General features: G+C 46.1%; 2 protein-coding genes across 3 annotated transcripts in view; both read left to right on the top strand.

Annotated features, from left to right (window-relative positions):
- The window catches only part of LOC130538315 (receptor-type tyrosine-protein phosphatase F), a 101,754-nt gene extending 95,081 nt beyond the window's left edge, over nt 1-6,673 (top strand). Inside the window, exons 28-32 of the mRNA XM_057055713.1 lie at nt 1,685-1,811; nt 2,833-2,958; nt 3,830-3,984; nt 4,509-4,644; nt 4,869-6,673. Coding sequence (XP_056911693.1) covers nt 1,685-1,811; nt 2,833-2,958; nt 3,830-3,984; nt 4,509-4,644; nt 4,869-4,937 — 613 coding nt within the window. The 3' untranslated portion in view covers nt 4,938-6,673. The remainder of the gene's footprint in view (nt 1-1,684; nt 1,812-2,832; nt 2,959-3,829; nt 3,985-4,508; nt 4,645-4,868) is intronic.
- A 1,405-nt stretch (nt 6,674-8,078) lies between these two features.
- LOC130538314 (neurturin-like) lies at nt 8,079-20,010 on the top strand. Of its 2 annotated transcripts, none has more exons than XM_057055712.1 (3): nt 8,079-8,391; nt 17,376-17,670; nt 18,092-20,010. In XM_057055712.1, the coding sequence occupies exons 2-3, from the start codon at nt 17,403-17,405 to the stop codon at nt 18,526-18,528; spliced, it is 705 nt and encodes a 234-aa protein (XP_056911692.1). In that variant the 5' UTR covers nt 8,079-8,391; nt 17,376-17,402; the 3' UTR covers nt 18,529-20,010. The 2 variants fall into 2 exon arrangements, with proteins under 2 accessions (XP_056911692.1, XP_056911691.1); XM_057055711.1 differs by lacking the exon at nt 8,079-8,391 and adding an exon at nt 10,847-11,830.
- The last annotated feature ends 6,338 nt before the right edge of the window (nt 20,011-26,348 follow it).

Here is a 26,348-nt window from a genome sequence, read left to right as displayed (position 1 = left end):
TCCTCCTCCCTCACCCTCTGTATCACCCTTCTATCTTGGTCTTTCTTTGTTTTCCTTCTTAATTTGCCTCCCCTCTCACCTCTCTCCTCAGTCTCGATCCTCTCACACTAGCTCGCCCTTCCATCTTTATTGTCCATGCAGACGTCACGGCAGAGACAGAGACAGGTCTGGTGGGGGACCTGTTGTGTGCCCCATTGGCTCTGTGTGATTAAGCTGCTTTTAAAGCCTGGGCATAAATAAAATCTAAACATAGGCCTCCAGTGCCCTTCATCCCAGCTCCTTCAAGAAAAGCCAATAATATGCTAAGCTAATGAGAGGCGAGTCATTGATTCCAGCTATGCTATCAGGGGTGCAGGCTGTGGATATGCTCTGATGCAGGCTGGAGTTTAAGCATTGTAATGAGGTTGAAATGAAACACTGTGTCCTCAAGCATTGCAGTCATGTGGGATGATGCAGAGAGCACTTTGTTGAGTTTGGCAGCACACTCATCAAGACAGCGTTCCGAAGAATACGTCGTTGTTTTTGGTTATGGGATGCTTTATTGGAGCGGTAAGGGTCAACCTTATCAATTTGAAATGTAGGATTTATTACCTCCATAACATCTCTGCCAAAAGCAAATCCCCTTTTTCTGTTTCTTGGCAGCCGGTCTCGCTCTCTCCTGATAACCAGCAGGAGAGAGGAGCTCTTGCTCGTTTCATCTCCTCGCATTCTTTCTCTTCCTACAAGTCCTCTCTTTACTTTGCATTTTTCTTTCCCTCCCATTCTCATCTTTTTAATTTGAATCCTCTTCCCTCATATTCTATCTTCTCTCCTCCTTCTACCAATCTGTTGTTTCCTTATTTTTGTGCGAGCGCAGCCCGGGGCATATTTTAATCTCCCAGCTCCACATTAGTGCCTTACCCGCAGCACCTTCATTAGTTGTCCCTCCGTGGCTCGCTGCGTTTCTGAATATACAGCACATGCAAAAGTGAAATAAAAAAAAATGTCCATGCACACATGTGCACACCTGCTTCCATGAGCAGCAGACATGTGAGCGTGTACATCTGTGTCGGACTCCCCAGCAGCGTGTCGCTGTGTTGGTCGGTGCTCTGCTGCCACCTGCTGGTTGATAAAGAAACTGAGTTAAAGAACGTCACGTAGGACATCGCCACAGCTTTGGCACCACAGTGGATGAGCTCATCTCTTGTTTAGGGAGCATATTAAGTGCTCTCTCTCTCTCTGTGTCTCTCTCTCACTGTCTCACTCAATGTGTGATGATGGTGGTTGCTGTGTAGTATTTGCCATGTTCATTAAATATGTGAGGAATTGTCCTGTCCGCATTAGGACAAAGATAAAGAACAGACTTGTGGTAAAGAACAGCAGCAGGATAACAAGACACATTGGAATTTGGAGCTGAGGGCTTTTCACAAGCTTAGTCTTTTGGCCTTTCACGCCATTGGTCACGCTACTGCACGGGTGCCATTTCTAGAAACGCCGTGCAAGCACTGTGACACAGAATCCCTTTTTTCCCCAAGTTGCTGAATTTATTTTGAATATATTTGAGTTCTCCATAAAACCTCGATTATGTTGTATTTCTCTTTTAAATTGTGTGGTTATTGGAATATAGTTTCCTTTCCTTTTATTGTTAGCAGACACCAAATTTAAATGCCATTTTTTAATTATGTTTCTTATGTGGGGTGTTCAGACAGCAGAAAGCCTACATCGCCACGCAGGGCCCCCTGGCAGAGACCACCGAGGACTTCTGGAGGATGCTGTGGGAACACAACTCCACCATCGTGGTCATGCTCACCAAGCTACGAGAGATGGGCCGGGTAAACCACGCACATGAATGCACGGCGGGAGGTTATTTCAGGAACAATTCAGGGAATTACAGATAGTCTGGGGTCATTTCTGCGTCACACTGCTCAAATATTAATTCATTCCAACCCTGAATGCTGCCTTTTGTTGAAGGAGAACCTTCTTATCACACAGAGTACGATGCTTGAATGGGTTGAATCTAAAATGCCACTGTGTCCTATTTTTCAATAACTAGTTACATTATAAGATATTTATAAAAGGAAAAAGTCTGTCTGTGCGGCGCTTCGCTTCAAACTCTTTTGGTATTTCTAGATAAACTCAGCAAAGTTTAAACAGAAGTTTCCAACTCTTACTTGTGACCATGAAGAAATTCTCTGATTTCTTTTCAGAGGCCATAAACGCAACACAAACAAGTCAGGGAGTGAATCTTAAAAGTAGCGCTTCGATATATCTGGAATTAGACCTATTTGCTTCTTCCTCAGACTCAGATAAGGAAATCAATACCTCCTTCACGTCTCTCCTTTTAATATCAGGCTGGAGCCGCGAGAATGTTTGACCGACCCGCATCCCGGACTTCATCAGAGGCGCTATGTCGGAAACGTTTCCCTTGTTTCCCCCGTTTGAGTTTGTAAAGCAACGCAAGCAGTTGCCGTCGCAGTTCTCTCCTAACGACAAAAATAAACACCTCCTGAAATTACAGCCTGTTTTCTGAGGCTGTCACATCCGTACCATCTTGTTAAAATCCAGGGGAAGGCGCAGATTATTGTGACGGCTCTCAACTAGATTTTATAGCTTTTATCACCTTCTTATCCGTAATCACAGTTTATCAAAAAAGTCCTGGTTCTGGCCGCGGCCCAAGCCAAGCGTGCAACCGTGTTATGTAAATGTTTTTCTAGCCGAGATGAATCAGAGTATTTCTAAACCTGGTTTTGGGCTCTACTTGGGCGAGGACTGAAATAACTAGAGCCACGTCGGACTTTGCACATTATCCTGTTTTTGGTTGGTTCTAATGAGTTTCGCTGTCCTCTTCTGCAGGAGAAGTGCCATCAGTACTGGCCAGCAGAGCGCTCAGCCAGGTACCAGTACTTTGTGGTGGATCCTATGGCAGAGTACAACATGCCCCAGTACATTCTCAGAGAGTTCAAAGTCACAGATGCCAGGGTGCGTTGGATTTACTCTACATTCATGTTTTCCTCCCCACGTGTCTGTGTTTGTTTGTGTCGGTGAGGATCGACCGGCACTTTAGGCAAACACAGCCATCCAGACCAAAATCCGTCTAAATTTTAGGTTTTTATTCAAATGCTGACAGTCGTGCTAAATGTTAAGAATTATAACCACTGTGATTTCAAGGTAGCCTTGATCAGAATGAGTCCCGTGTTATTTATACTGACAGGCTGACATCAAGTGAATGCACCATCAGACATTTTTACCCGGATTTACTGGCAGTGTGCTCCTTCTGTGCAGTGTGTGTGTGTGTGTTGAAAAACATAAAAAGCATAGTCTGCGATCCCCGGGGGCCAGTACTCATAGTCCCTGTGATGCAGTTGTTTCAGCGGGCTATAAATATACTTCACTGTCATCAGAGGCCTCCAGCACAGTGATGCTCTAATCCTATATCCTCGTCCCACATCACTCCTATAGATAAATAGGAGCAGAGAGTAGTTATCCCCTTTAACTTTCAAAAGAAAGCCCAATATCTGAGACGTGCCGTCAGATGTGTCGTTGCTCCTGCAGTCAGAGCCACAGGCGCTTTGTTGTCTCGACTCCCCGTCTGTCGGCTGTATTCGCGTCACATCGCCGTCATAATTACACGATTAGATGGCTGCAGTGAAAATCAGCAGTGTTACGGTACTCGTGCACCTCCGCTGAGAATCTGTTTATTTATTGAGTGCGTATTAGAGAGACGGCGGCAGAGAGAGATGCGCTGGCAGGAACGAATGGGGCTGGATAAAAGACGCCCGAACGCGTCACGCGCACAGCTGTCTCGATTGGGTTTGTTTTTGTTTTTTAAACTTGGTTTTCTGATCCCCAGGACGGCCAGTCCAGAACCATCCGCCAATTCCAGTTCACTGACTGGCCGGAGCAGGGGGTGCCAAAAACAGGAGAAGGCTTCATCGATTTCATCGGACAAGTGCACAAAACCAAGGAGCAGTTCGGACAGGACGGACCGATCACTGTGCACTGCAGGTACAGAGAGCCCAGACCCCCCCCCCCCCCCACCCCCAGACCCTGTCACAGAACCAAGCCAGACCCGCAGCCTTCCTGCAAGTTCCGAGCTGCATATCGTGTGTCCAACACGCTCAAAGTGCAACAAATTGAGAGAATGATGTGTTGTGAGTCCTGGATGGGACACCACACACACACACACACACACACACACACACACACACAGTGCTCCATTTCTGGGCAAGTCTCAGCGGTGACTTCAAGTCCGTTTCTGATGCTGCAGTAATAATGTCAGTACTGTAGTACAGTCATACTGGGCCTGACCACAAATACCCCTGATATACGTCACTGATGCACTAACAGGAAGGAGGAACCGTCACCTTTGACCCCTTGGGAACGCGGGTACAAGGGCAGGAAGTTAGAACACAACCTGCTGTTAATACTGAGGAGAAACTCCTTTTTTATTTTGTGCTTCACAACAATATTTTGCTGCAACAAAAGCCAGCGTGTTTAAGACTCCAACGTGTTTGTGTGTGTGTCCACAGTGCCGGCGTGGGCAGGACAGGAGTCTTCATCACCCTCAGCATCGTGCTGGAGAGGATGAGGTACGAAGGAGTGGTCGACCTTTTCCAGACAGTGAAGACGCTCCGGACCCAGCGGCCCGCCATGGTGCAGACTGAGGTGAGAACCTGCCCTGGTGCCGTTGAGCACCGTCGCAGACGATCTGCCGTCTCACAGCAGTCGGGAGGTTGTGGAAATGTTTGTCAAGGCGGCCGTGGTGTGAATCTAAATGAGTCACAAACACCTAGAAGAGGGGGGGTGGATGAGAGAGGAGTGCTGGGTCGTGAACAGCAGGGCGCCGCAGACGCCGGTCCACTGACGCTTCTTCCTCTCCTCCTCTGCAGGACCAGTACCAGTTGTGCTACAGGGCGGCGCTGGAGTACCTGGGAAGCTTCGACCACTATGCAACATAACCACTCACGGCGAGCAGGCTCCCCCGGTCTAACCTCTCAGGAGTGTGTCAAGTGTCCCATCTCAGCCACCATCCCCTCCGACCCCACCCCCGCACTGCCCCGCCCCACCTCCAAGCCCCGCCCCCACCTGGGGGAGGAGGAAGAAGCGCGCTTTCAAACCTCCCGACGAGCGGGGGGCTCAACCAATCACAGAGACCCACACTGACCTAATCAACCACGCCAGATTTTGCTTTAAGAATAATGAGAGAAGCAGTTTGGCGGCAGCTGTACAGACGTGGCGGCGCAGAGCGGCAGCTCGCCAACGCCGCCCTGTCCGAGCCGAACCTCCCCCATCGTTAGCGGCTACCGGTAGCACTCAGAGAGCGCCATATCTGTTGATTTTATCCTCAACGTATTGATTCATTCTGTCAGAAGAAAAGTGTTTCTTTAGTGTATTTGTTTGTTTTTAATAATCATTTTAACATCAGACATTTCTTCTGTCTTAAACTACCCACCCTGGGGAGTGCATTATTTTCATAATCATTTCTTTTTTACTTTAATTTTAGGGTACTTTAGCACAAGGGACATGTATTTTTAACACGTTCCTAGATACTAATACAGGAGGACCACTGTTCTCTCAGCTGCTGTCTGATTTCTGTTCTCCTGACATCAGGATTTTATGTCGTAAATGTTTTTTGATCCCGTTCCTTTGGGTAAAGATTTGCCTTTTCACTTGTTTTCTGTAAAGAAAATCAACATTCAGATGAGCGACGTTCAGAGCACACTCATCTTGACTTTCTGTAAACATGGTAGCAAGTCAGAAAAAAACAAGAGCACCAGACTAAATCAGAGGTGTCGGGCGTGGAAAGCACAGGATTTCTATTGGGGTTTTTTTGGGGTTTTTTTGCTTTTGTTTTTCATCAGGAGCCTGCGGTATTGAGGCCTTCATCCTCCACAACGGAGAACTTACCCAAGGAAAACGGACTTTTATACCCAAAGGGTAGTCGGCAGAAAATAAACTGAGGCCCGCCTCCTTGCTGCCCGTTGGCTTGGTCACTTTTCTGGAGTCAGACCACACAAAAGGCATCAGAAGGGGGTTCGTACGGGCCGAAGAGTAGATCCATGAACACTGGCACCTGTACAGAATCAACCATTCCTCCCAGAGGGAACGACTCAGCCCTCAGGACTGAAACCAGATATTATTTTATACCAAAATAGAACTATAAATATATATATAATTATGATTGATTATATATATGTACATTACACATAGACATAAACACAAGTGCAGAGGTATATTGTTCAAAAGGGTTCATTCTGCTGATCCGCCATCACCACAGATTGCAGACCGCCTGCTGTCCTAGCGTGTGTATTCATGGAAACACCATTGTAACTACTGTACTACCATAGTAACGTCGACAGCTGGTTGTCCGTCTGAACGAGGAGAAACGGCACAAATTCCCCCTCCCCGCCCATCAGAGAAGGACCATCCCTCGCTCAGCAGGGGGGCCGCCGCGCCGTTCAAGCACACGCCGAGGCCCCGGGGCGGCGGCGGTGGGGAGGGGAGGAGGGACTCCAAAAACCTAAAATGTTCATTTTTACCTTGTGAATGCTTAGTGCTGTAGGGGTTCGATCTGTTGTACACAGTCTGTTTTCTATTTGTTGATAAAGAACTGGAATTTAAAAAGAAAAACTGTTGGCGAAAAAAAGAAAAAAATCAATGTTAATAAAGTTAAATAATTGGGTTTTTGTACAAACCGTGGCCTGTGGTGTGTTGTTTGCCTGCGTCTGTGATTTGGCGTCATTTTTACAGGTGGCGTTTGGGTCGGTTGTCACGGAAACGACTGCCGTCCCTGATTATTTCATTTTCAACACCGTCCTCCCCGTTTTACACATCAGTCGTTGCCATCTTGACATTCTGTCCTCGTTTTAAACCCCGGGGCCCGTGACGCAGAGGTTCTGGTGAATTCTGCTGCTGTAAATCAGAAATAATCAGGTGATTTCTGATTCTGCCGCTGTTCCGCCTCCACCATCACACGTCAATGACGCTACAAGAACGCCGCTGACTGTTTGGGAAGAGTCTCAAGTGTGAGATCGCTTAGGTGATCTCAAATTGCAGAGCTGCTAACAATTCATTGCGAGGTTGCGTTGCCGTGGCAACGGCGCTGTTGAATGCGATTGGTTGAGAACTTTGGATCTTAAACATGAAGGCCAGGGCTGACTTGAGCGGTGCATTGCTGATTACGGCCGCCGTGGTTTCAACATCTCACTTTTCCTTCATGAAAATGTACAAATTCATCCAAATTTCAACAAGAAAACCTCAAAAACAGATTTCATTTTTTATATTTTTTTAATTATTGGATTTCTTGCTGTGATTTAATGGACACTTTATAATATTTCAGCCTGATTTTATCTCACTATTGTCGTCTTTCAAGTGCTGGATTTAAGTTTAGATGGTTTTACATGACAAATGCTGTGAAGGCAGCCACGGAGACATCCCATCCTAAACAAACCGACGCCTCCTCCTGCTTGTTGTGTCGACAGATTTGGTCAAAGCGACAACAATTGAAAATAAATTGGTATTATATTGATTTCACATATATCTTTTCTCTTCCCTTTTGAGCGCGGCGTGAATGCACCTCGTCCCTCAACTGCCGTCATTTGTAATTCAGAGCATTCCCGGTGACATTCGGTGTTATGTCACTCGGAATCTCGCCTGCAGCATTTTACAAATTGTTGCTTTGGCTCCCACAAAACCTACTGACATCATTGTTTTCATCTGAAGTGCATCCAAGCTGCTCTTTTCCTGTGGTGGTAACTCTATCCTGATGCTTTCCCTCAAAACATCCCAAACAACAGCTCAGTTTTGTGTGTGTGAAAGTGTGTGTGTGTGAGTGAGAGTGTGAGAGATGGACCTTACTTTTTCTGGGTTATGGAGGAAGGTGAGCATGTTTGGGGCCTAGCTAACATCAGTCTTGAGGTCCAACAGGAATTCGTGAGCTTTCTGTGGTGTTGACATTCCATCCCTGAGAACAAAAGCACGTCAGTAAAATGCAAACATTGCTGATGTTTCTCCTGTTTGCTGCAGATAAAAGATCCCGACCGCAGGCCGCTGCAAGATTCCAGCAGGAGCTCCGAGCTCACAGGTTCTGGACCAAAGAGCAGCTGCTCAAATGGCCCTGACCACGAGGCTCCTCCTCGCATCTTCGGCAGAGATAACTGACAGGGACGGAGCGTTCTGACCCTCGGAGCTCTGCTCCCTCAATGAGACAGTCATCCAGCCTTTCGACACTCATGGCAGCATCACGTCCGTCTGGATTTGACATCCTGGAAAAGTCCTCCCTGAGGTGCCGCCGAGCTATTCCAAGGATCGCAGAGATTTGGCAGGCGTGCAGCGGCGCCTCGGCTTGGAGGCGCTTCACAAGGCCTCGCAACACCCTGGAAGCACAGGAGGAGGTCTGACATTGAGGGCCAGGTATGTAACTCTGCTGGGATTCCAGTCAATGCACCACAAACTGGGAAGGGGAGGGGGGGGTAGAACCAACAGGAACAATCCACTGGTAACCTCTGAGAATTCGGTCCATGCGGAACCTTCTCCACCCTGTGAATCCTCTGATGAGGCTCCAGTCCCGAAATGATCCTGAGGCAGCTTTTACAGTCGGTACCTTTCTGGTTGAAGTACACTGGGATGAGCTGGTGTGCTGGGAATCATCCAACTGGAAATGTGACCTCCGGAACGTCCACAGATTTTCAGGCCCTCCTTTCTGGAATCAAAAGGAACCTGCTAGCAGATGTTTGGACAAACAACACGGGAACGATGTTGAGTCCTAAACAATGATTTTGACTCAAAAACAAGTTATTTGTGGTGTTTGGCGTCTCTCGTTGTGGAAAACAGGTCTCTGCAGGCGCACTTGTAGTTGCGGCGCATTGCCGGGTGGGGGCAGCATGCGACTACATGCATCACGTCCTCTGACCTTCACGCTGCAGCTGCAGCAACAGGATATAAGCCTAAATTGAGAATAGCATTTATTACTGCTGCTTACAACTTATTACAAACTGGGATTTGAGTGCCGGAGTGTTTCACACGCTCACGTGAACACGGTGAAACATCAGAAACACCCAGGAGGCCCCGGCCGCTCTGCAAATTGCCGTGTGTATTTGGTTTTTGGCCCAACCATTTCCCTCGTTGCTACTTTCTCTCAAGAGGTTGGTGTTGTCTTTCGATAACTGCTAGCAAACACACAAAAAGCCCCTCATTGTCTCACTGCATCCTACTCCACAGGGCCTGTTTAGGTTTCGGGATCCCTAAAAAGTAGTTTTCCAGTCACAGCGATGACATTTGGCTGAAGGTTGCTTGTCCAATTATCGAACCACAGCTTGTGCAAGATGAAGGTTGTAGCCTGGTGCCTTATTTCCAGCCTTTCTAATGACACCTCGACTGGAATGGTGTGTTTATAGTGTTACTGATTGAGGGCTCCCTTAAAATCTCGGCCAAACCTAAACAGAATGTGTTTCTTCACTCATCCACGCCCAGTGGAAAAAGATTCAATCCGATGTTTATATGATTCTATCATATTTAAATTGGGAACACACTTTGTTGGTTGGTTTTTGTTTTTTTTTTCCGCTAGTGTGAGCTGGATGTCTGTCAGACAAGTCATCGTGACGAATCTGCTCTTCGCCGCTGAGCAAGTCGATGCAGCGTGCGTAGACGCATCAAACGTTTCCCTCCTTTTGAGTCCGATTTTGCAATTAACAGCTGTCGGCTTTCATCGCAGCGGAGGCTGGACGGTGAAAAGTTTACACATCTGTGAACAATATGCACGAAGGGGAAACGTTACCGCCTGATGTCAGGAAATGTTTCGGAGCTGCTTTTCAAGGCTGGAAGAACATGATACCTCCCGCCGCTAAACGAAGGCCATTATGGATTTGCAGAAAGAAGCTCTGGCCAATAATTGAGGTTTATGTCAAACAAATTTGGTGTAATGATCCAATTTTTTTTAAAATCTTTTTTGCGTTTTGCACCTGCTTAGCCCCACGAACACGAGCGAAGGAACGTGAATCCTCTGCTGATTTTTGGCCGTCCCATCAGGTTGGCGCCGAAGGGTCGAAGCAACGGCGAGAAAGGAGAGTTTGCCTTGGCCCCCGCTCGCACAGAACCCACACTTGAGGTCGTTGAGACAACAGCGTGAGAAAATCCATCAATGCACTTTTTTCCCCCCCTCTGAGACAAAGCTCGGGTAGAAATTCCGATGCTTTTTCTCTTCTTCTCTTAGTCAAGGGTGAAAGAATTTGAAGGCCTGCAGACTTTGGCCACATCTCACCTCAGCAAGGCGTGATTTGTGTATAATTTGGCCCGAGGACACGGGAGTGACTCATGATGTCCGAATGAGATATTTTGTTAGCAAATACTTTGTTTCCTGTTGTCACGTCGGGACGGCTGCGTTGTTTCTAAACCCACTCGCGGCGGCCGAGCTGTTTGGATCAAAACAGTACCTGCAGCCGCGTTCCCAACATCACCTGTTTGTCTTTGCGTGAATCCCCTCATCCCTCGCTCATGCAGCACTGCCCTCATATCCGCGGAGTCTCGCCTTTGTTTACGTGCAGCTGACCCCCGCGCACCTGACGCACTTCCTACAAGGACGACGTATTTATTTAGATTGCAGTCTGGAGGGCCCGATCGCTTCCACAAGCAGAACCATCTGCTGCTCATTTGCCGCTCAAGGGCTAAAATACTGGTTTGTATTGGAGGAGACACGAATGTGAGATTCCCCCGACAAAGAAACGCAGGCCGGGTCGCCATGAAATGCCTCTGCTGTGATAATTCCATTTAACAAGCTTTTGGAGTTGTCTTAGCGCCCTTTAAACCAATTGCCAACTTTCTTAATTCCCCCTAAAAGATTGAAAGACCCAGACCCCACTGGCTGCGCTGAGCTGCTCAATTGAAGGTTATTACCAGTCGCCCACTTAAGTCGGAGGTCTCTCCCCAGCAGAAGGTGAATGTAAGCCCTTGTTCAGGCCAAAGCATCCTTTAGCACTCCTGCAGCCGGGGGAGATTATCATGTCAGGAGTAATCCGACTCGGCCCAGAAGCACAACTACGGTGGTGGAGGAGGAGCAACAGTTTAGGGGGGGGAGAAAGGAGGCAGAGGCATCAGAGAAGCTCTCTGCTCCGCTTACGGTAACCACGCTCTCCCTCCTAAACCCCAACACATCTCCTCAACCCACAGAGTTCCCTTGTTCTGAGCTGAGGAGAAGACCTGCTGCCAAGGCAACGGTAAGGAGGTTTGTGCTGCAGTGCTGTCATGTAGAAGACTTTTTGTTTTGTTTTTGGTCTTTTTTTTCGCCCCTTTTTTTTTTTTTCCAAAACCTCAACTTTCCCAAACAGATGGGATAAAAAGCAGAGGCATCTGCTCCGTCGGTCCCGTGACCCTGTACCTGCTTTCGCTGCGCTCCTCAGCTTTACGTTCAGGTTTGGGCAGGAAAAGAAATTAGAGGCAGTCAACCTGGATGATGACAGACGTTTTCTGAAGCCAAGCGGGTGCCAAGTCAGGGACTTCTCTCCGACACGCACAGCCACCCACGAGTTTGAATGGATCGTCCTGAGCGCCACGGGGAGCACGCTGACGCTCAGAGGAATGTTGATTTTGATTTTTGCAACCGAATCCACTTCAACAGAAGTGCAACTATGAGAGAAGTTTAAAAGAGTGTGGATCTCAATCAAGTCAGGACTCCTCTCCTACTTGCAGGCACAGGGAGTTGTGATGATTTTCAGGGCAATATTCTGGAGACCTGCCCTCACATAGGGTGATGATGATGATAATGATGATGATGATGGACTTACTCAGCCAGCACTTGCCTGTGGAGGTCAGCTGAAGACGACACCACGCAGCTAAGTCTGGATTAGCCGTCCGAACGGTAAGGACACCACATCTCCTTTTGTTGGTTTAAGCCGGCAGCTTACAGGGAAGGCGTTAGGGGGGCCGCTCGGCAGAGGTGCCTCACCGAGCGCCCGAGTGGCAGAAAACACGGGTCGGCTTATCTGTATCAACAAGCAGCTCTCGCCGGACCTTCCTACCGGTAACGCACGTTGGCCTGTCACGGAATGTTTGCAGAGCAGTTGCCATGGCGGCGAGGGCCTTTAAAGAAAAAAGAGTTATTATATTATAGCAGAATTTGTTCAGCCTGTCAGCGTGCAGGCGCGTTTGTTTTGACAGCGAGGAGTATTTTCTCTGGTTGCCAATTATCCAACACGGTGGTTTACCTCATAATCATGCATGATCGCTCTTCTAAAATGTTTGGCCTCTGAATTTTTAAGTATACTTTATTATGCAAAATGGCAATTTCAGATCATTATTGTAAGCGTTAATCATTTTAGGGAGTTTCTTCGCAGCGCCGCACTTTTAATGATTCCACTTAAGCTGAGCTGAATACGATGAATAAGAGACGATAACGGACGTTTTTGATAATTCTCCCTGTGGGATTCTTTTTTTTTCCCCCATGTGATGATCCTTTCCCGCTAAGCCTATATCATACTGGGAGATTATACTTTATCTAGTTGGGGACCAACAGGCCAGAGAGAGGTTAAGCCTCAAGTCAAGTGAGCTATTCAACTTTCATAACCTCCCAAAGCCAGTGAGGAAAACGAAGAGCGGGTTGAAGCGCTGTGGTAAAGTGCTTATGATTATAGACAAACGGCAGGAACAGAGGGTTTAAATACTGGCACGTAAAGGTAGAAAATGTCATATTTCGGAGGTTTCCGCCTGCTTGTGCCTGCACGCCTGCATCATGTTTGCTCTAAGTGGTATTCAGCATGTGTCAGATGGGCGCCAAACCCTTCGCCAGCGTGTTGAAAGTGGGTTTATAAGCGAGGTTGTTGTGTTCAAAGAGGATCTGGCATCGGCAGATTAGCAGCCAGAGTAGCAGCTCGCCAACTGGTCTTTGAAAAGCAGCTGAGACCACGTCCAACTTTGGCGCCGTTCGCTCAAAAATGACGAGGCAAAGGGGGCGAAGTCCTCCTGCCGGACCTCAGCTAACCTCTTTGTGCGATGGAGAGGCTCGTCCGAGGCGTTAATGGACCTCTAATTGCAACAGGTCCGGCGGGCCAGGGTTCATGCCTGGCTGTCAGGTCACTGGATTAATCCACATAAATCCGGAGAGCGCACTAGTTGGTCTCCCAAAATGAAATCTTTTTAACTTCTCACCGACATCCAGTGGATTAGAGGGATTTTGTATTTATAGAATGAGTGAGAAAAGTCAGTATCTTCTGCCACCGGCTGCACGTGCTTTCCTCTGTATCAAAGGGCAGGATCTCACTGGCAACACACGGGCTTCTTTTAATTATCCTTTCGTTACCGAGTGTCGCAAGGCGCGAGCCAGGCCAAGTGGTAGCCCAGCAGAAATTATAGCACAGTCTAACCTAAGCCTTTTTTTTTATTTTTAGCGACATTAGAAGCGAGGCTGGATTTAGAACAGCCAATCAAGGCTCAGAACATCCAATTTCTTTTGCCGTTTTCAGGGTCCACCCTGCTGCCAACGCAACACACGTCACCACCTGGGTTTGCCACTTTTTTCCTTCGTTGTCGGCGTCGACGTAGGCTCGGGTGGTGGGGGATGGAGAGGGATATGCGCCCGCTCAGTGGGCCGTGCATGTTGGCCCAACGCTTGAGTCGAGGTGTCTGATGGATTAACACATACGCACATACAGCGAGACCTGTATTCTGCATCAACACTGCAGCTAGGTGTTAACCCACGTGACTACAGATAAAGCCGACAGGCATTAGTGCTAATCCCACCCTGATCTTTGGAATATGTCCCCATTACCTCCCCAAGCACTCTCTAGCCGTCCTCAAGCCCTGGCGCTCTCTTAAGAGGGAAAAGACAAGACAATGCCTCTCCAGGACTCTCCAAAACACGTTGTTTCCCTGCAACGACACAGTAGGTGCTTTTCCTGCTCTTCCTTCGCTCCCGTGTTTTCTGGCGCAGGTATTTATGGGGTGTGTCCACAGTAGCGCAGACCGCCAGTCACAGGGGTGGAACACACACGTGGTAAATAAAGGAGGGGGACGCCTCAGGCTGTTCAGTGGCAAATCCACAGTAATGAATAAAGTTATTTGTAGATATCCACAGCACGATATTGATTATCCCGTTACGCTACGGCTCTGCGAGGAGTGTGTGTGTCTGTGTTCTTGTACCTGCAACATATTCAGTCCCAAAGTATTCCTCCAAAGTGAGGACTTTTTTTGGACCAGAGCTTGGAATAAGGTGCAGGTTAGGGATCGGGTCCAGGTTAGAGTAACAGGTCAGAGAATGTGTAATGTCTATGAAGGTTTTCACAAAGACAGGAGTACAAGGATCTGTGTGTGTGTGTGTGTGTGTGTGTGTGTGTGTGTGTGTGTGTGTGTGTGCCCGTCACTGGACAACAATGAAAGGTTGGACCCTTTCCTAACTTTTTACGCAAACTGACAGTCATGTGATTTGGGAAAAGTGAAACCACGCAATTGCTGCGTGCGTGTGTGTGTGTGTGTGTGTTTATGGTATGTGAGTCACAGTGAGGCAGGGTTAAAAAGGAGACAGAGCTGGGCTGTATTTAGGGAACCCATAGGAACAGAATCTACGGACATAAAAAATTGGTGTCTGCCTTTTTCTTTCCGGCACAGAGAAAGCTCCTCATTCATTCCTGTCTCTGAACTTGGCTCGCTGTGATCATGTCATACTGGTCAAGATCCAAGCAAGCGAAGGATGAAGGCATTCCCTGTCTTCTGTCATTCTAAAGTGTCAACCACAGATGCCCCTTATCCCCATTTTGACAGATCTGTAGTTCATCTTCCATAGGCTTCGGCATTCTGCGGAGCACTTCCCTCTGGCACCGGAGAGGGTGAGAGAGGAAACCAGTGCCACACTGCTGCAATTACATTAGCGCCAGCTCTGCAGCGCAGCGACCGCTGACCCAATTATTCCTTGAGGACATCAATTTTATTGTGCCTGTTGAAAGAATGTGATCTTTGAGTCAAAAACAAGAGCTCGGTTGAGGGCTGAGGACGGCCCTCCAGCGTGCGACGTATGCATGCATCGAGGAATGCACGACGTCTCGGGAATGGCTTTGACAGACTGAGGAATTCTGGGCCGAGTGGTTCACTTTCATGGTTTGCCTCAAACATGTTAATGAGGCCGAGGGGCTGTTTCTCGCTCTGCTGGTAGCTGCTCAGGTGACATACGGCTGACGGCAAACCCGCGGCATGCTTTATCGCCACATACCTCATTTTCACCCCGGACAACAGCAGAGAAAAGCTACAGTAGAACATCCGAGGTCTTTTCTCCTCCTAAAGGGATGTTTTTATTTTTTGTTGGGTTTGCTTTGGGCCTCACATCTTGTCCGCTCATATCTTTGAGCGTGCATGGGCATATTGTGGCATGCTGTGTCTGTGTGAGGGCTGCTGGAGTTGTCTCTGTAACTCGTTTGTACTTTTAATGTCTCTGTGACCGAATGGTTTTTCCTTCTGCTGCTGATTCCTCCGGGGCGCCACCATATCCTCTGCGATGTTGCAATTCCCTGTTTGCCCTCTCAGGAAGCGGAGCCCTCATGCATCCCTTTCTATCTCTTTAACAAAAACCCCGGCGGCCCCACTATCAATAACCATCCACGAGAGCGCAGGTCAGCTGGCAGATTAAAAATAATTGTCCCAATTAATCATCCCCGAGCGTTAGAGCGCCGCCTGGCACCTTGTCCGCCGCAGAGCAGTTATGACGATCAGACGTGACATCAATGTTGGACAGCGAGGATCCTTCCAGTGTCAGCAAGGAGACATCTGAGGCATCGTCGCTTGTTTAAATTTCTCCAATGACTTAATTATTTTATCAAGATGAGCCCCGGGGTGGACAGGCTATAGACGATGATGCATTACAGCCGTGTGAAACAGGAACCTCCCAGGCTGAATAATTGCCCCAAACCGGCTTATTAATAGCTTATAAAAACAACGATCTCATCCTCGTACATCACAACTATCTCCCTCCTTTTAAGTTAAGAATGTGTCCTACTGAGAGCAGCGGCGGCCAGGTTTCTGGTGTGAGCAGAAACAAAACCAGACTTTCCACCGTGGCTCCGATCCATCACGTCTGGTGATTAAATATAACGGCGTTAGTCAGATGTTCGTCCGGGCACCGCGGCTCATTCGTGCAGTGGCCGCAGCTCCACGTGGAAGTTACGCAGACGTCACATGGGGTTGTTTGCTGGAAATGTTTGGCTTTCAAATGAAAACCATTCCACCCTTCACTGCACAGATGCTCCTCGCCACGACAAACCCATATGGAATTATGAGTTATGAGTCAAGATCTGACTGATAGGACTCGTTATACCTGTTTATACACTGTTTATTCCATGACAACTCATGTGTGCTGCTCCTTCGTATTTTCCTCCTGCGTCATAAATCTCAGCGCTGACTGGAGCTGCCTATAGTTCCCCACAAAAGTCACCAGAAGGTCAAAATCTTTCTCCCTTTTTAAACTTCTTCACCCAGCATTGTTTCTCGTACTTTTTTTGTGTTTATTGTGAGATCGCCGCATGCTGAACGTGCAAATTCCAGGAGTTATTTACTTAAGATGTTTGTTTCTCTGCAAAATGAGACAAAGATTTGTGACATTTTGTTCCCTTGTAAAACCGCCAGCATTGCATTCATGTGCACTAAAGAATCCTGTCTGGTAAAACGCTCTGTACATCAAGTCTGGATTCGCCGTTAGCCTCTGCCAGCACGCCGTTTCCAGCACAGAGGAGATGTTTTTTGCCTACTTGATGATAAGAATCCTGTAAAACATCTCAGATACTTGTGGAATGACAGTAAGAGGAGATGAAACACATCAGATCGGAAAACGGACTTTTGTGGCCGCCGTGGTCTTTGGAACGGGAGGAGCGCTATAGCATAAAAGGATGTTCATTGAGACTTCATCACCCATGGCAGTGCAAATAGGCGCGGTTAAGAAATTCCTGTAAAAGAAGGAATGGATTTCCGCCTTTTTAAAAGGATGGTCTGAGAACATTAACTTCTGCAAATAGCGCTTTCTTCCCCGGAGTAAAGAGCCGACGTTCCGATTTTTAGCCCATCTGCAGCCTTTTAAAGGGTTTCTTGTGGGGCTTGAAACCAATCCTGAACGTCTTCGGCTGAAATTCAGAATTGCGCTTCCGTCCTCCTCAGGCGTCAGCGATGAAAGACGGCGAGCGATGTGAAGCCGGCAGTTCGCCAACCCAGTCAGGAGGGGGGGAAACAGTTGACAGCAGAAGCAGAAAAGGAAGCGGAGTGTAAACTAAAAGGCTTGTTCAGAGAAACGGACTCATGACAAGGTCGCTGAAATGTGATAACACATAATAAAACAACGTTGGCAGTGTTGTGTGTTTTGATATGACAGGATGAGAGATCTGTTTACCCAGGCTGGGATTGTTTGAATTTCCTGACACTTGTTCTCCCGACAGAGTCTCAATGCTCCTCCTCGCTCTAAGATGAAGTTATGGAAAAGTGCTACTTTCGCCTTCATGCTCTGCGGCGCAGCCCTGTCCATCCTCCACGTTAAAAACATCGGACGGACCAGGCCCAGGACCAAACAGCACACATCCTCATCCTCATCGAGACAGCCTTCATCTTCAGACTCAGCGTCGGGGTACCTGCCCCCCTTGTCTCCCACAGAATCGCCGGTGGTGCCACCCCAGATGGGTGGTCTTCACCGGAGAACGCGCTCAGCAGACAGGATGAACTCCCTCCTCTCAGAGTGTAAGATAAACTGTTATTGACATTCTTCCCTCTCTGGTCTTATCGGTAGGGGGCTGCGGGGGGGTCAGAGAGAACACTTAGTACCTGACTCAGTTGTTTATAGAGCTGATTTTAATGTCATACACAAACCTGCAGTCAATTAACACCTCATAGTTCACTGGCGCTCCAAAGGAGTCCTCTAACCTGCAGGAGAAGTTGATATTCCCGCTTTTCCTGGGTTCCACATGGTCTCATCAGCTGAAATGGGCCTCAGGGAACTTTAACCTGCAGTGATGTTTTGTAGCTGTCGTTATGTTACGTTATAAAACGCTCTTGGGTGTTACCTCTACGAACCCTCAGTCCTGTCTCCATATCTCATTCTCCTTCCCTAAATCCGATTATCTGCGTATCCATGTTAACTCGCCTCTCTTTCATTTCTCAGTTTCCGTGATGTTCCAGAGCTTCACGGAGGGCGAGCTTCAGCATGTGATCGGGACTTTGCTCGACAGGAAAGGAAGGACGGGTCAGCGTTCGGGTGAGACGCAGACGCGGAGGACTAAAAGGGCCCGGAGGCCAAAGCCCTGCTCTCTGAGGGAGCTGGAGCTGACAGTGAGCGAGCTGGGTCTCGGCTACGACAGCGACGAGACCGTTCTGCTGCGCTACTGCAGCGGCAAATGCACGGCCCACCGGCAGAACTATGACATCACCATGGAGCACATGACGCGGACGGGGTTCAAGAAGAAGGGCCGCAAGGATAAGGTCAGCAACGGGCCCTGCTGCCGGCCTACGGCGTACGAAAAGGAATTTTCTTTCCTGGACAACAAGAGCCGTTATCACACGGTACAGAACGTGTCCGCAAAGAACTGTGGCTGCGTATGACCCCAAGAGAGGAACTCACCCCCCCCCCCCCCCCCCTTTGCTGCTCTAAGCCTCTGTCAGAACGGTCAGCGCTGTTAAAAGACTCTGGATTACTGTATTTACTCAAGAAATGGAGGAAATATTGGAATATATATCTCAGGCTGCATCACAACAACCTTTTTGTGACAGGCAGACCGCATGGACAGCCGGTGCTGCGTTTGTGTTCATTCCAAGGAAACTGAAAATGACTGTTTATAACTATAAAGGTTCTATTATGTTTTGATCTGTGTAGTAACACTGTAAACTGTGGTGTAACTACGATGTAGCTTTGTTGGTCATGTTACATGTGAGTAGTATAATGGGATAGATGAGCCATGGTGGACTAGATGATTGCCGTTACTTACTGCAATCCATTTTCCACGATCCAGTTTTTAGTTACGGTCATTTTGGCGATAAACATATCGATTTTGTGGTCATAATCGCTCCATTCGTAATAATGATAGCTTTAACGCGCCCAACATCTCCACGGGTGAGTTGATTGTTTTCACAGATGGGTGCTTGCATGTTTTACTGTTACTGACCTCAGTGTTATTACACAGGTTCAAAAAGGCGTTATTACTACGACAATGACAAAATAAGAGTCCGGGCATCCATCTCCAGGTTTGAACCAATCTTTAAACGTTGTGTTTTACATACTGGCAACGACCAACGGCGATCTGTTTCCAACACAACTGATTTAAACCACCGAGCGTAAATGTGCTCCGCTCATGCTTTTCCTTGAATAATTCATTACACACAGAAAAGAAGATTTTTTTCAAATTATTGTTATTATTCCGTGATATCCCAGTTTTTTAAATTGCCTCTGGAACAGTTTTACTCAAAGATTTGCCAAAACCCAACAAATCCATTCAACACACACAGAGACTTAATCAAGTTAGGCCCATAAACGCCTCTCGTCTCCAGTTCCAGGTGATACAAGCCCTCTAACACGTTCGCTGGATGTAATTTGTGCACGTTGACTCGGAGAATACTTTTCAGTGATTTTGTATGCTGGCAGAATTTTGATTTGGAAATACAATTTGCACCCATCCGTGACACCCTGCTCTGATCCAAAGCCTTTTATTGGCCCATTAACTGCCTCCTTGCTGCATTGCCTAGTAGTTTTTTGGGGGGGACTAAACTGTTGAAAATGAGTTATGAAGCATGTTTTTCACCTTCCATAATCTTTATTTGGTCTGAACTGATTGCAACTGTTTGCCTGAAGTATAATAAATTATGTTTATGTTTGTATTTCCCTGAAGAGGTACAGCGTGGGGCACTGATGCGGTGCATCTTTTATTGTAGTTTATGTTGTATTTATTTGGGAAGTAAATTATGTTTTTGCATATTTATTTAGATTACTACACAGAACTGGGACAGCTTATTATCATTAAGCAACTGTGCCAAAAAATGTTTTATCCAACATTCTATAAAGACTGCTGAATAAACATACGTTCAGAAGTACGGATGTCCATCCTTTGTGTTGATCTACCGACGTCTGACTCTTAAAGACAGGAAGCGGATTTAAAAAAGCCTAAATAAAATAATCAAATGTGAGTAACCTAGGATGCTACTTATTAGGAGTTAATTAAAGAACAGGATCCATGTGGAGAGCTGATGACCAGATTATAGTGTAACTAAAATGACCCGATACTAAAGGGTCAAAGGGCGCCGGTGCTCCTTCAGTTGGTGCGAAATTCCTCTGATGCGTTTTTGAGACTTCGCATTGAAGCGAAACCTGCCAAATCAGAACGAGTCCGTCCTCCAGTTTAAATGCGTAGTTTGTCAAAACAGGTTCCTCGCCGCCTGTGATTAATGCTGACCTTTGACCTTTGCACTGCCTTTGAGACGGAGCAAATCCTTTAAAGGATTCGTCACATATAATTTTGAATGGAGGGTTCCAAAACCAGCCGTGGGATGCAGCCATTGAGGCATGTGACAGATGAAAACCTACCGTTCATCTGCGATACATAAATATTTCACGTTCCACTGAGATCCAGTGATGAAGGTGCTGATTGTGTCCTGGCAGTTTGAGTGTGCAGCGAATGGGGTGGTTTTTCATTTCCATTTTATTATTGCAAAACAAACACTTCTTCTCTTCATCATTTTTATGTGTTATTAACTTTAGAAAAAAGAAAAGCAAAGTTGTTTCGTTTCCTTGATTTGTTGCGTATAAAGAAATTGTCAGTTTGCAAAGTTACGTGTTCCAGGAATTTAACTAGGGGAAAACATAAAGGACTTGGTTCTGAGTCGGTCCACCACACTAATTTAACTTCTTCTGGGAAAATAGAGCTTTCAAATAAGAAAATTTGCCCAAACAACTGTGTTGTGAACATTTTTCCTGGGGAGAGAGATTTATTCAATGTTATTTTACTTGTCTGACACACTCATTGCTAATATTTGCCTGTTTTCAAAGAAATAATACCTGTCCATTAGATTTCTTCTTTTTTTCTCCCTCGACTTCAGGCCTCCTGCAGCAGCTATAATCTCATCCAGATGAATTCCTGTCACCAATGTCCACCTCACCGTTGTCTCTGCTCCCTCATTCATCGACATTATCAATGAAAACAGCAGCAGTTTCTTTCCAAACACACCAAATCACAGATTTGTTCCGATATGCAACATGAAATATTAACGGATGTTTTGTTGAGGGACTAAAGAACAAGAGGAAGAAGGAATTTCAAGTCACTTGTTAGTGAAGTAATAGTAGCCAGTGTTTGGAAAATTGCATAAATAATGTGATAATTATATAATGATTCACTCTTGCTTGTGATTCAGTGCGATACAGCATCGTACTACATTAGTGACCCTTTAGATACCCGTCAGCAACCTTTTATGTCTCTTTATTGAAGTCCTGGATTACTAATTAATGAATAAAAGAGCGTGTAAAAGGTGCAGCCTGGTGAGAACATCTGTACAAAAGGTGCAGAGTAGTTATGGTTCCTCAGTCACATCACACCCCAAACATCAGACCTGCAGAGACTTGTGTACATTTACTACATTAGCATGCTATGTTTTTCTTTCTTTCTTTTTAAACCACACATTATGTTAGAATGCAGTGGCAACAGCAGGAAGGTACACGTTAACTGCCACACGTGCGGTGATTATTAACCTATGCTAACACAAGCTAGCCAGATAAATCGTTATATTAGGATGCTTGATTGTTTTACAGTTCTAATGTGACATGGTTCACCCATAATAACAGGCTAATGTTAAATCCAGTCATGCCTAACTATTGTAGCCAATCATAATATGTGATGTCACCTCTAACCAGGTTTTGTATGCTGATATTTGTACCTTATTATTTATTATCGTCCTCCCACCCACAGCTCATCAGCAAAAGGAATAAATGTGTTTTTGACACAGATTACATTTATAATAATGTGAAAGGCTGATCCTCCTTTCTCTCAACACACTTGCAATGTGACCGAAAGAATGGCCTTTAATTCAGCTGCTTTACTGTGTAAAAATAGAGAGATTAATCAGTGAGCAGGTAGCAGCTACACTAATTCCTCACCTGGCACCAGCAACACTAAACCATTCCAAACTGCCTTCTCTTTCCAAGAGAGGAGTGCCAAACTCCTCACACATGTGAGGGATTAACTTGACATCATCCATATTTACTAAATTCAAATCGATGTTAAATCTAATATGTGTCTGATTCTAAATTCCACCACATCCACAAGGCTCCCTGTGCTACTCTCTTTCCCAGCACACAGGCTGTCTGAACGTTCTCTTCGTTCCCAACGAGCTCAGTAAAAAAGGAAAGATCATTCAATTTCTGTCGTGAATTCAATTGAAGCAACAATGGATCCAAGGACAGGCAGAGGCAATGTGATCAGGAATAATGGAGGAATAAGAGAAAAAAATGTAAAAATAAAAAAGCTATTATTGCATCTTTACATGCAAATATTGTTGGTTATTGTTATTATTAGTTGTAGTATTACTGCAAAAAAGCTAGTTTTATTATAATTATTATAATGTGCCCATTTAAGAAAAGTGTAAGTTGATTTCGTAAAAAAAAGAAGAAACTATTGTAACATTGACAGAAATGCGTCGTTCGGTGTCATTTTTAGTGAAGTAAATCGTGTCAGCTCCATTCTTGTAATTGACTTGATAAGAAAACAGAACTTGCAACTCTTCATATCATACTAAATCAAGATTATTACTACTGACAAATACTCAACAATTGCTCAGTAAAAGTTTGAATGTGTATTAAATGTCGTCAGTGTCAATGACAATGTAGATTCCAAACACAACGTTAAATGTTTGAACTCTCAGAGGAACTTCAACTGTTTTGTGCTGATGACAATATTAACAAGTGCTAAAGGTGTATTCAGTTCCATTTGTCCCCTCCAGGCTCCCGTAGAATCCCGGAGGAGCAACATTCCAGCTCTCATGGAGGTGGACCCACTTCAGTATTTAGATCAATACATTGAGTGAAAACATGCTGAACCTATTACACATTGGCAAACATGTAATAATAATCTATCGCTGATACTGAACATTGGGGATATGTCAAAACTACTTTTTTCTATATTTATATACAGAATGAATTAATGTGATGAATGCTTTTCAAGAGCAAACATGTTGATGTCATGGTGATTGATCGCTTGATTGGATCTAGAGAATTTCCTTCGCCGTCACATTTCCTGACAAACGTTTGACAGCTGGCGTGTTGGAACCTTGGAGAGGAGGAGATAACAGATGGTCCATCTCAGCAGCAGCAAGTTTTATGAATCAACGAGGGAGCAGAGACCTCCCTGGGAAATAAAATCTACACGCTGCTACAGAAATGAACTTTCTGTGACTGTGTTACTTATTAGTTGATTGACAAACTAGTCTTTTAGACATTTAAATGACCAGATTATGTACAACTCCTCTTGTTACTTAATAAATAGCTAAATAAATAAATACCGGGATGTGTGACAAGGCTAAAAAGAGCAGGACAGCACGTGGGCCAGTCGATACAGCTGCTACAGCTGACAAAAATCCACGTTTTAGTCTTCTGAGAACACAAACGTGTCCAATTCCAAACGAACACAATAGTTCATGTTGGTGCAACATGTGAAATAAATTCATCAGAAGTGATGAACTTTGCTTTCATCCATCCGTGACTTTTTTTTATTGAAACTTCTCCGAAGTGAGAGATGTTCCCATCAAATTGCCCTTTTTAATCCATTTTCAACAAAAGCTCTTTATTGTGTTGAAATTCACCCGGCTGAGTTTAAATCTATTGTTTTGTAGCGCAGAGGAACCCTCACTCACACAAAGTAAACCTCACACGGGCGGTTCCAGGCAGCAAATCTCAGTTTCATAGGAAACGGGATGAAACAGACCATCAGTTAATCAGTTAACATGTCCAAAATGGTAAAACAAGCTTTAGCGCGCCGGCTGCAGAGTGTTTTTTTTTTTCTGGGTTGGTTCTGAGCTTTGGCAGATCATTTTGGAACTCCAGAAACCTTCATCGCATCAGCTTTAAAACTCATTTGTGCTTTGTTCTAAACCGAAGGCTGGAGCGCCACAGTGGTGCAGCGCTCATTTGAGTGTTTTTACAACAGAGGTCAAATTTATCGATCAAAGACATCAGTGAGCTCATCCAGGGAGTCTGGAGCTCAGGCTAATTGAAATATATATGTACAAATTGCACTTACAGCTCGTCTGTCGAGCAACCAGTTGATTAAAAGGGGAACCCTGAGATGGAGGGATGGGGGGGCAGTAGGGGTGAAATAGATCCCCACCATCAGCGCCCTTAAAGACACTGGTCATGTTCATGGAATAAAGGATGAGAGTTCGTAGAGTCATTTAATTGGGTTTTTCTGACTGGGGGTAACTTTTATTAAAAATAACAACAAAAATAACCAAGAGCTCCTGACCTGGTTGAATTTGATGTCAGCGTTTCCAGCAATATTACGTGGATCTCTGGTGCATCCCTACGAATGCCTTTATTTTAGTTAAATAAAGTTATAAAGTTAAAAAGAACAACTCTCCAGGCTGTTCTCGTGGTAGACATTATGGCATGTCTAAGCAGGTAAAGTGCAGATGTAATTAATATGACTACTTGGCACTGCATTCCATTCACATGTGTCTGATCAGGACTCCTTCATGTCGACTCGCTACCGCAAACAGGTTATTGAGATAGTTTATAGGGGAAAAAAGGTCCCATATTATTTTATTCAGTTGATATTTATATTTACTGTCTCTTATCACAAGCTGGAACAAGGGAACTTCACAGGAGAGGGTTTGTGTTTATTTCACCCCCAGGACAGTGCATTCTGAGTTATCTATCTTTAAAGATAAGCCTCAGTAGAAATTCACCTTAAAATGAAAACATAAAGCATTTGAACAAGCAACAACTGATCCAGTGTGGAATTCGGATTAAATTCAAGAACAATTTGTTCCTGCAAATGCAACAAGTTAGACCTTCATCTGCTCCTCAGACCTGGCTATGGTGGATAGGAGAGGAGAGGAGAGGAGAGGAGAGGAGAGGAGAGGAGAGGAGAGGAGAGGAGAGGAGGGGAGGGGAGGGGAGAGGAGAGGAGAGGGGAGGGGAGGGGAGAGGAGAGGAGAGGAGAGGAGAGGAGAGGAGAGGAGAGGAGAGGGGAGGGGAGGGGAGGGGAGGGGAGGGGAGGGGAGGGGAGGGGAGGGGAGAGGAGAGGAGAGGAGGGGAGGGGAGGGGAGGGGAGGGGAGGGGAGGGGAGGAGAGGAGAGGAGAGAGAGAGGAGAGGAGAGGTTAGGGGAGGAGAGGAGAGAGGAGAGGAGAGGAGGAGGAGAGGAGAGGAGAGGAGAGGAGAGGAGGGGGGAGGGGAGAGGAGAGGAGAGAGAGAGGAGAGGAGAGGAGAGGAGAAGAGAGGAGAGGAGAGAGAGGAGAGGAGGGGAGGAGAGGGAGAGGAGAGGAGAGGAGAGGAGAGGAAGAAAGAGGGGAGGAGAGGAGAGGAGATGAGGGGAGGAGAGGAGAGGGAGAGGAGAGGAGAGGAGAGGAGAGGAGAGGAGAGGAGAGGAGAGGAGAGGAGAGGAGAGGAGAGGAGAGGAGAGGGAGGAGAGGAGAGGAGATGAGGGGAGGAGAGGAGAGGAGAAAAATGATGGAGAGAAGAGGAGAGGAGAAGAGGTGGCTAGAATAACATTCAATATCCTGGTTGTAAGAGTTTTTATTGTTTTAGAAGGATTTACAGCTTCATCTGGGTAAATAAGGTGTCAGCCTCCCTCACCAGGAGGAAGCACTGGTCCCACAGCAGGAGGTCCCGCTGGCTGAAGGCTTGGCCTCCCATTCTACTAGTGAAGATCCTGGGAACCATGTATGACCTTTGTTAAAAAGTTGAGTAGAACTGTTTCATGTTGTAGTTGTTCAAAACGTCACCTCTCGACCTTTCTTCTTCCTTAATTCCAGTTAGAAATAGCTGATTTCTTTAAATTCTCTTTACTTTCTTTTTTAAATGTAGCACTACCGGTACTCTTAATATGGAGATGACAGGTTTTGCTATTGTTTCAGACTAAAAATACCTGCTATGGTAGACTGTAATAACATGAAATCAACTGACTCCAACAAAGCTTTTGCTACCATCACTGTGTATCTGGAGACCACAGCTTAAATGTTTGTTGGCTTTTATTTTTTTTGTGGGGGGGGGGGGCAGTTTGTATTTTTTTCTCCAAAATTAATATGCTCTCACCATATTTCATGGGTTACGCGAAGGAGGAGAGGCTCTCTCAGAGTTATGTATACAGTCCACGGAGATCTGACAATTATTGTCCCTGAGAGACAAAAATCCCAGAAAAGACCTGACAGCATAACTTATACAACTTCC

The sequence above is a fragment of the Takifugu flavidus genome, chromosome 15 (genome assembly GCF_003711565.1).
Source record: "Takifugu flavidus isolate HTHZ2018 chromosome 15, ASM371156v2, whole genome shotgun sequence".
Taxonomy (NCBI): domain Eukaryota; kingdom Metazoa; phylum Chordata; class Actinopteri; order Tetraodontiformes; family Tetraodontidae; genus Takifugu; species Takifugu flavidus.
The sequence above is the reverse complement of the archived record's forward strand: the minus strand, read 5'-3'. Positions and strand labels throughout refer to the sequence as shown.

Bases quoted from the DNA above. Each gene is read 5' to 3' on its own strand.
- LOC130538314 (XM_057055712.1), top strand. From the start codon at position 17,403: ATGAAGTTATGGAAAAGTGCTACTTTCGCCTTCATGCTCTGCGGCGCA. The intron at 17,671-18,091 runs GTAAGATAAACT...TTCATTTCTCAG, and splicing joins GAACTCCCTCCTCTCAGAGT to TTTCCGTGATGTTCCAGAGC.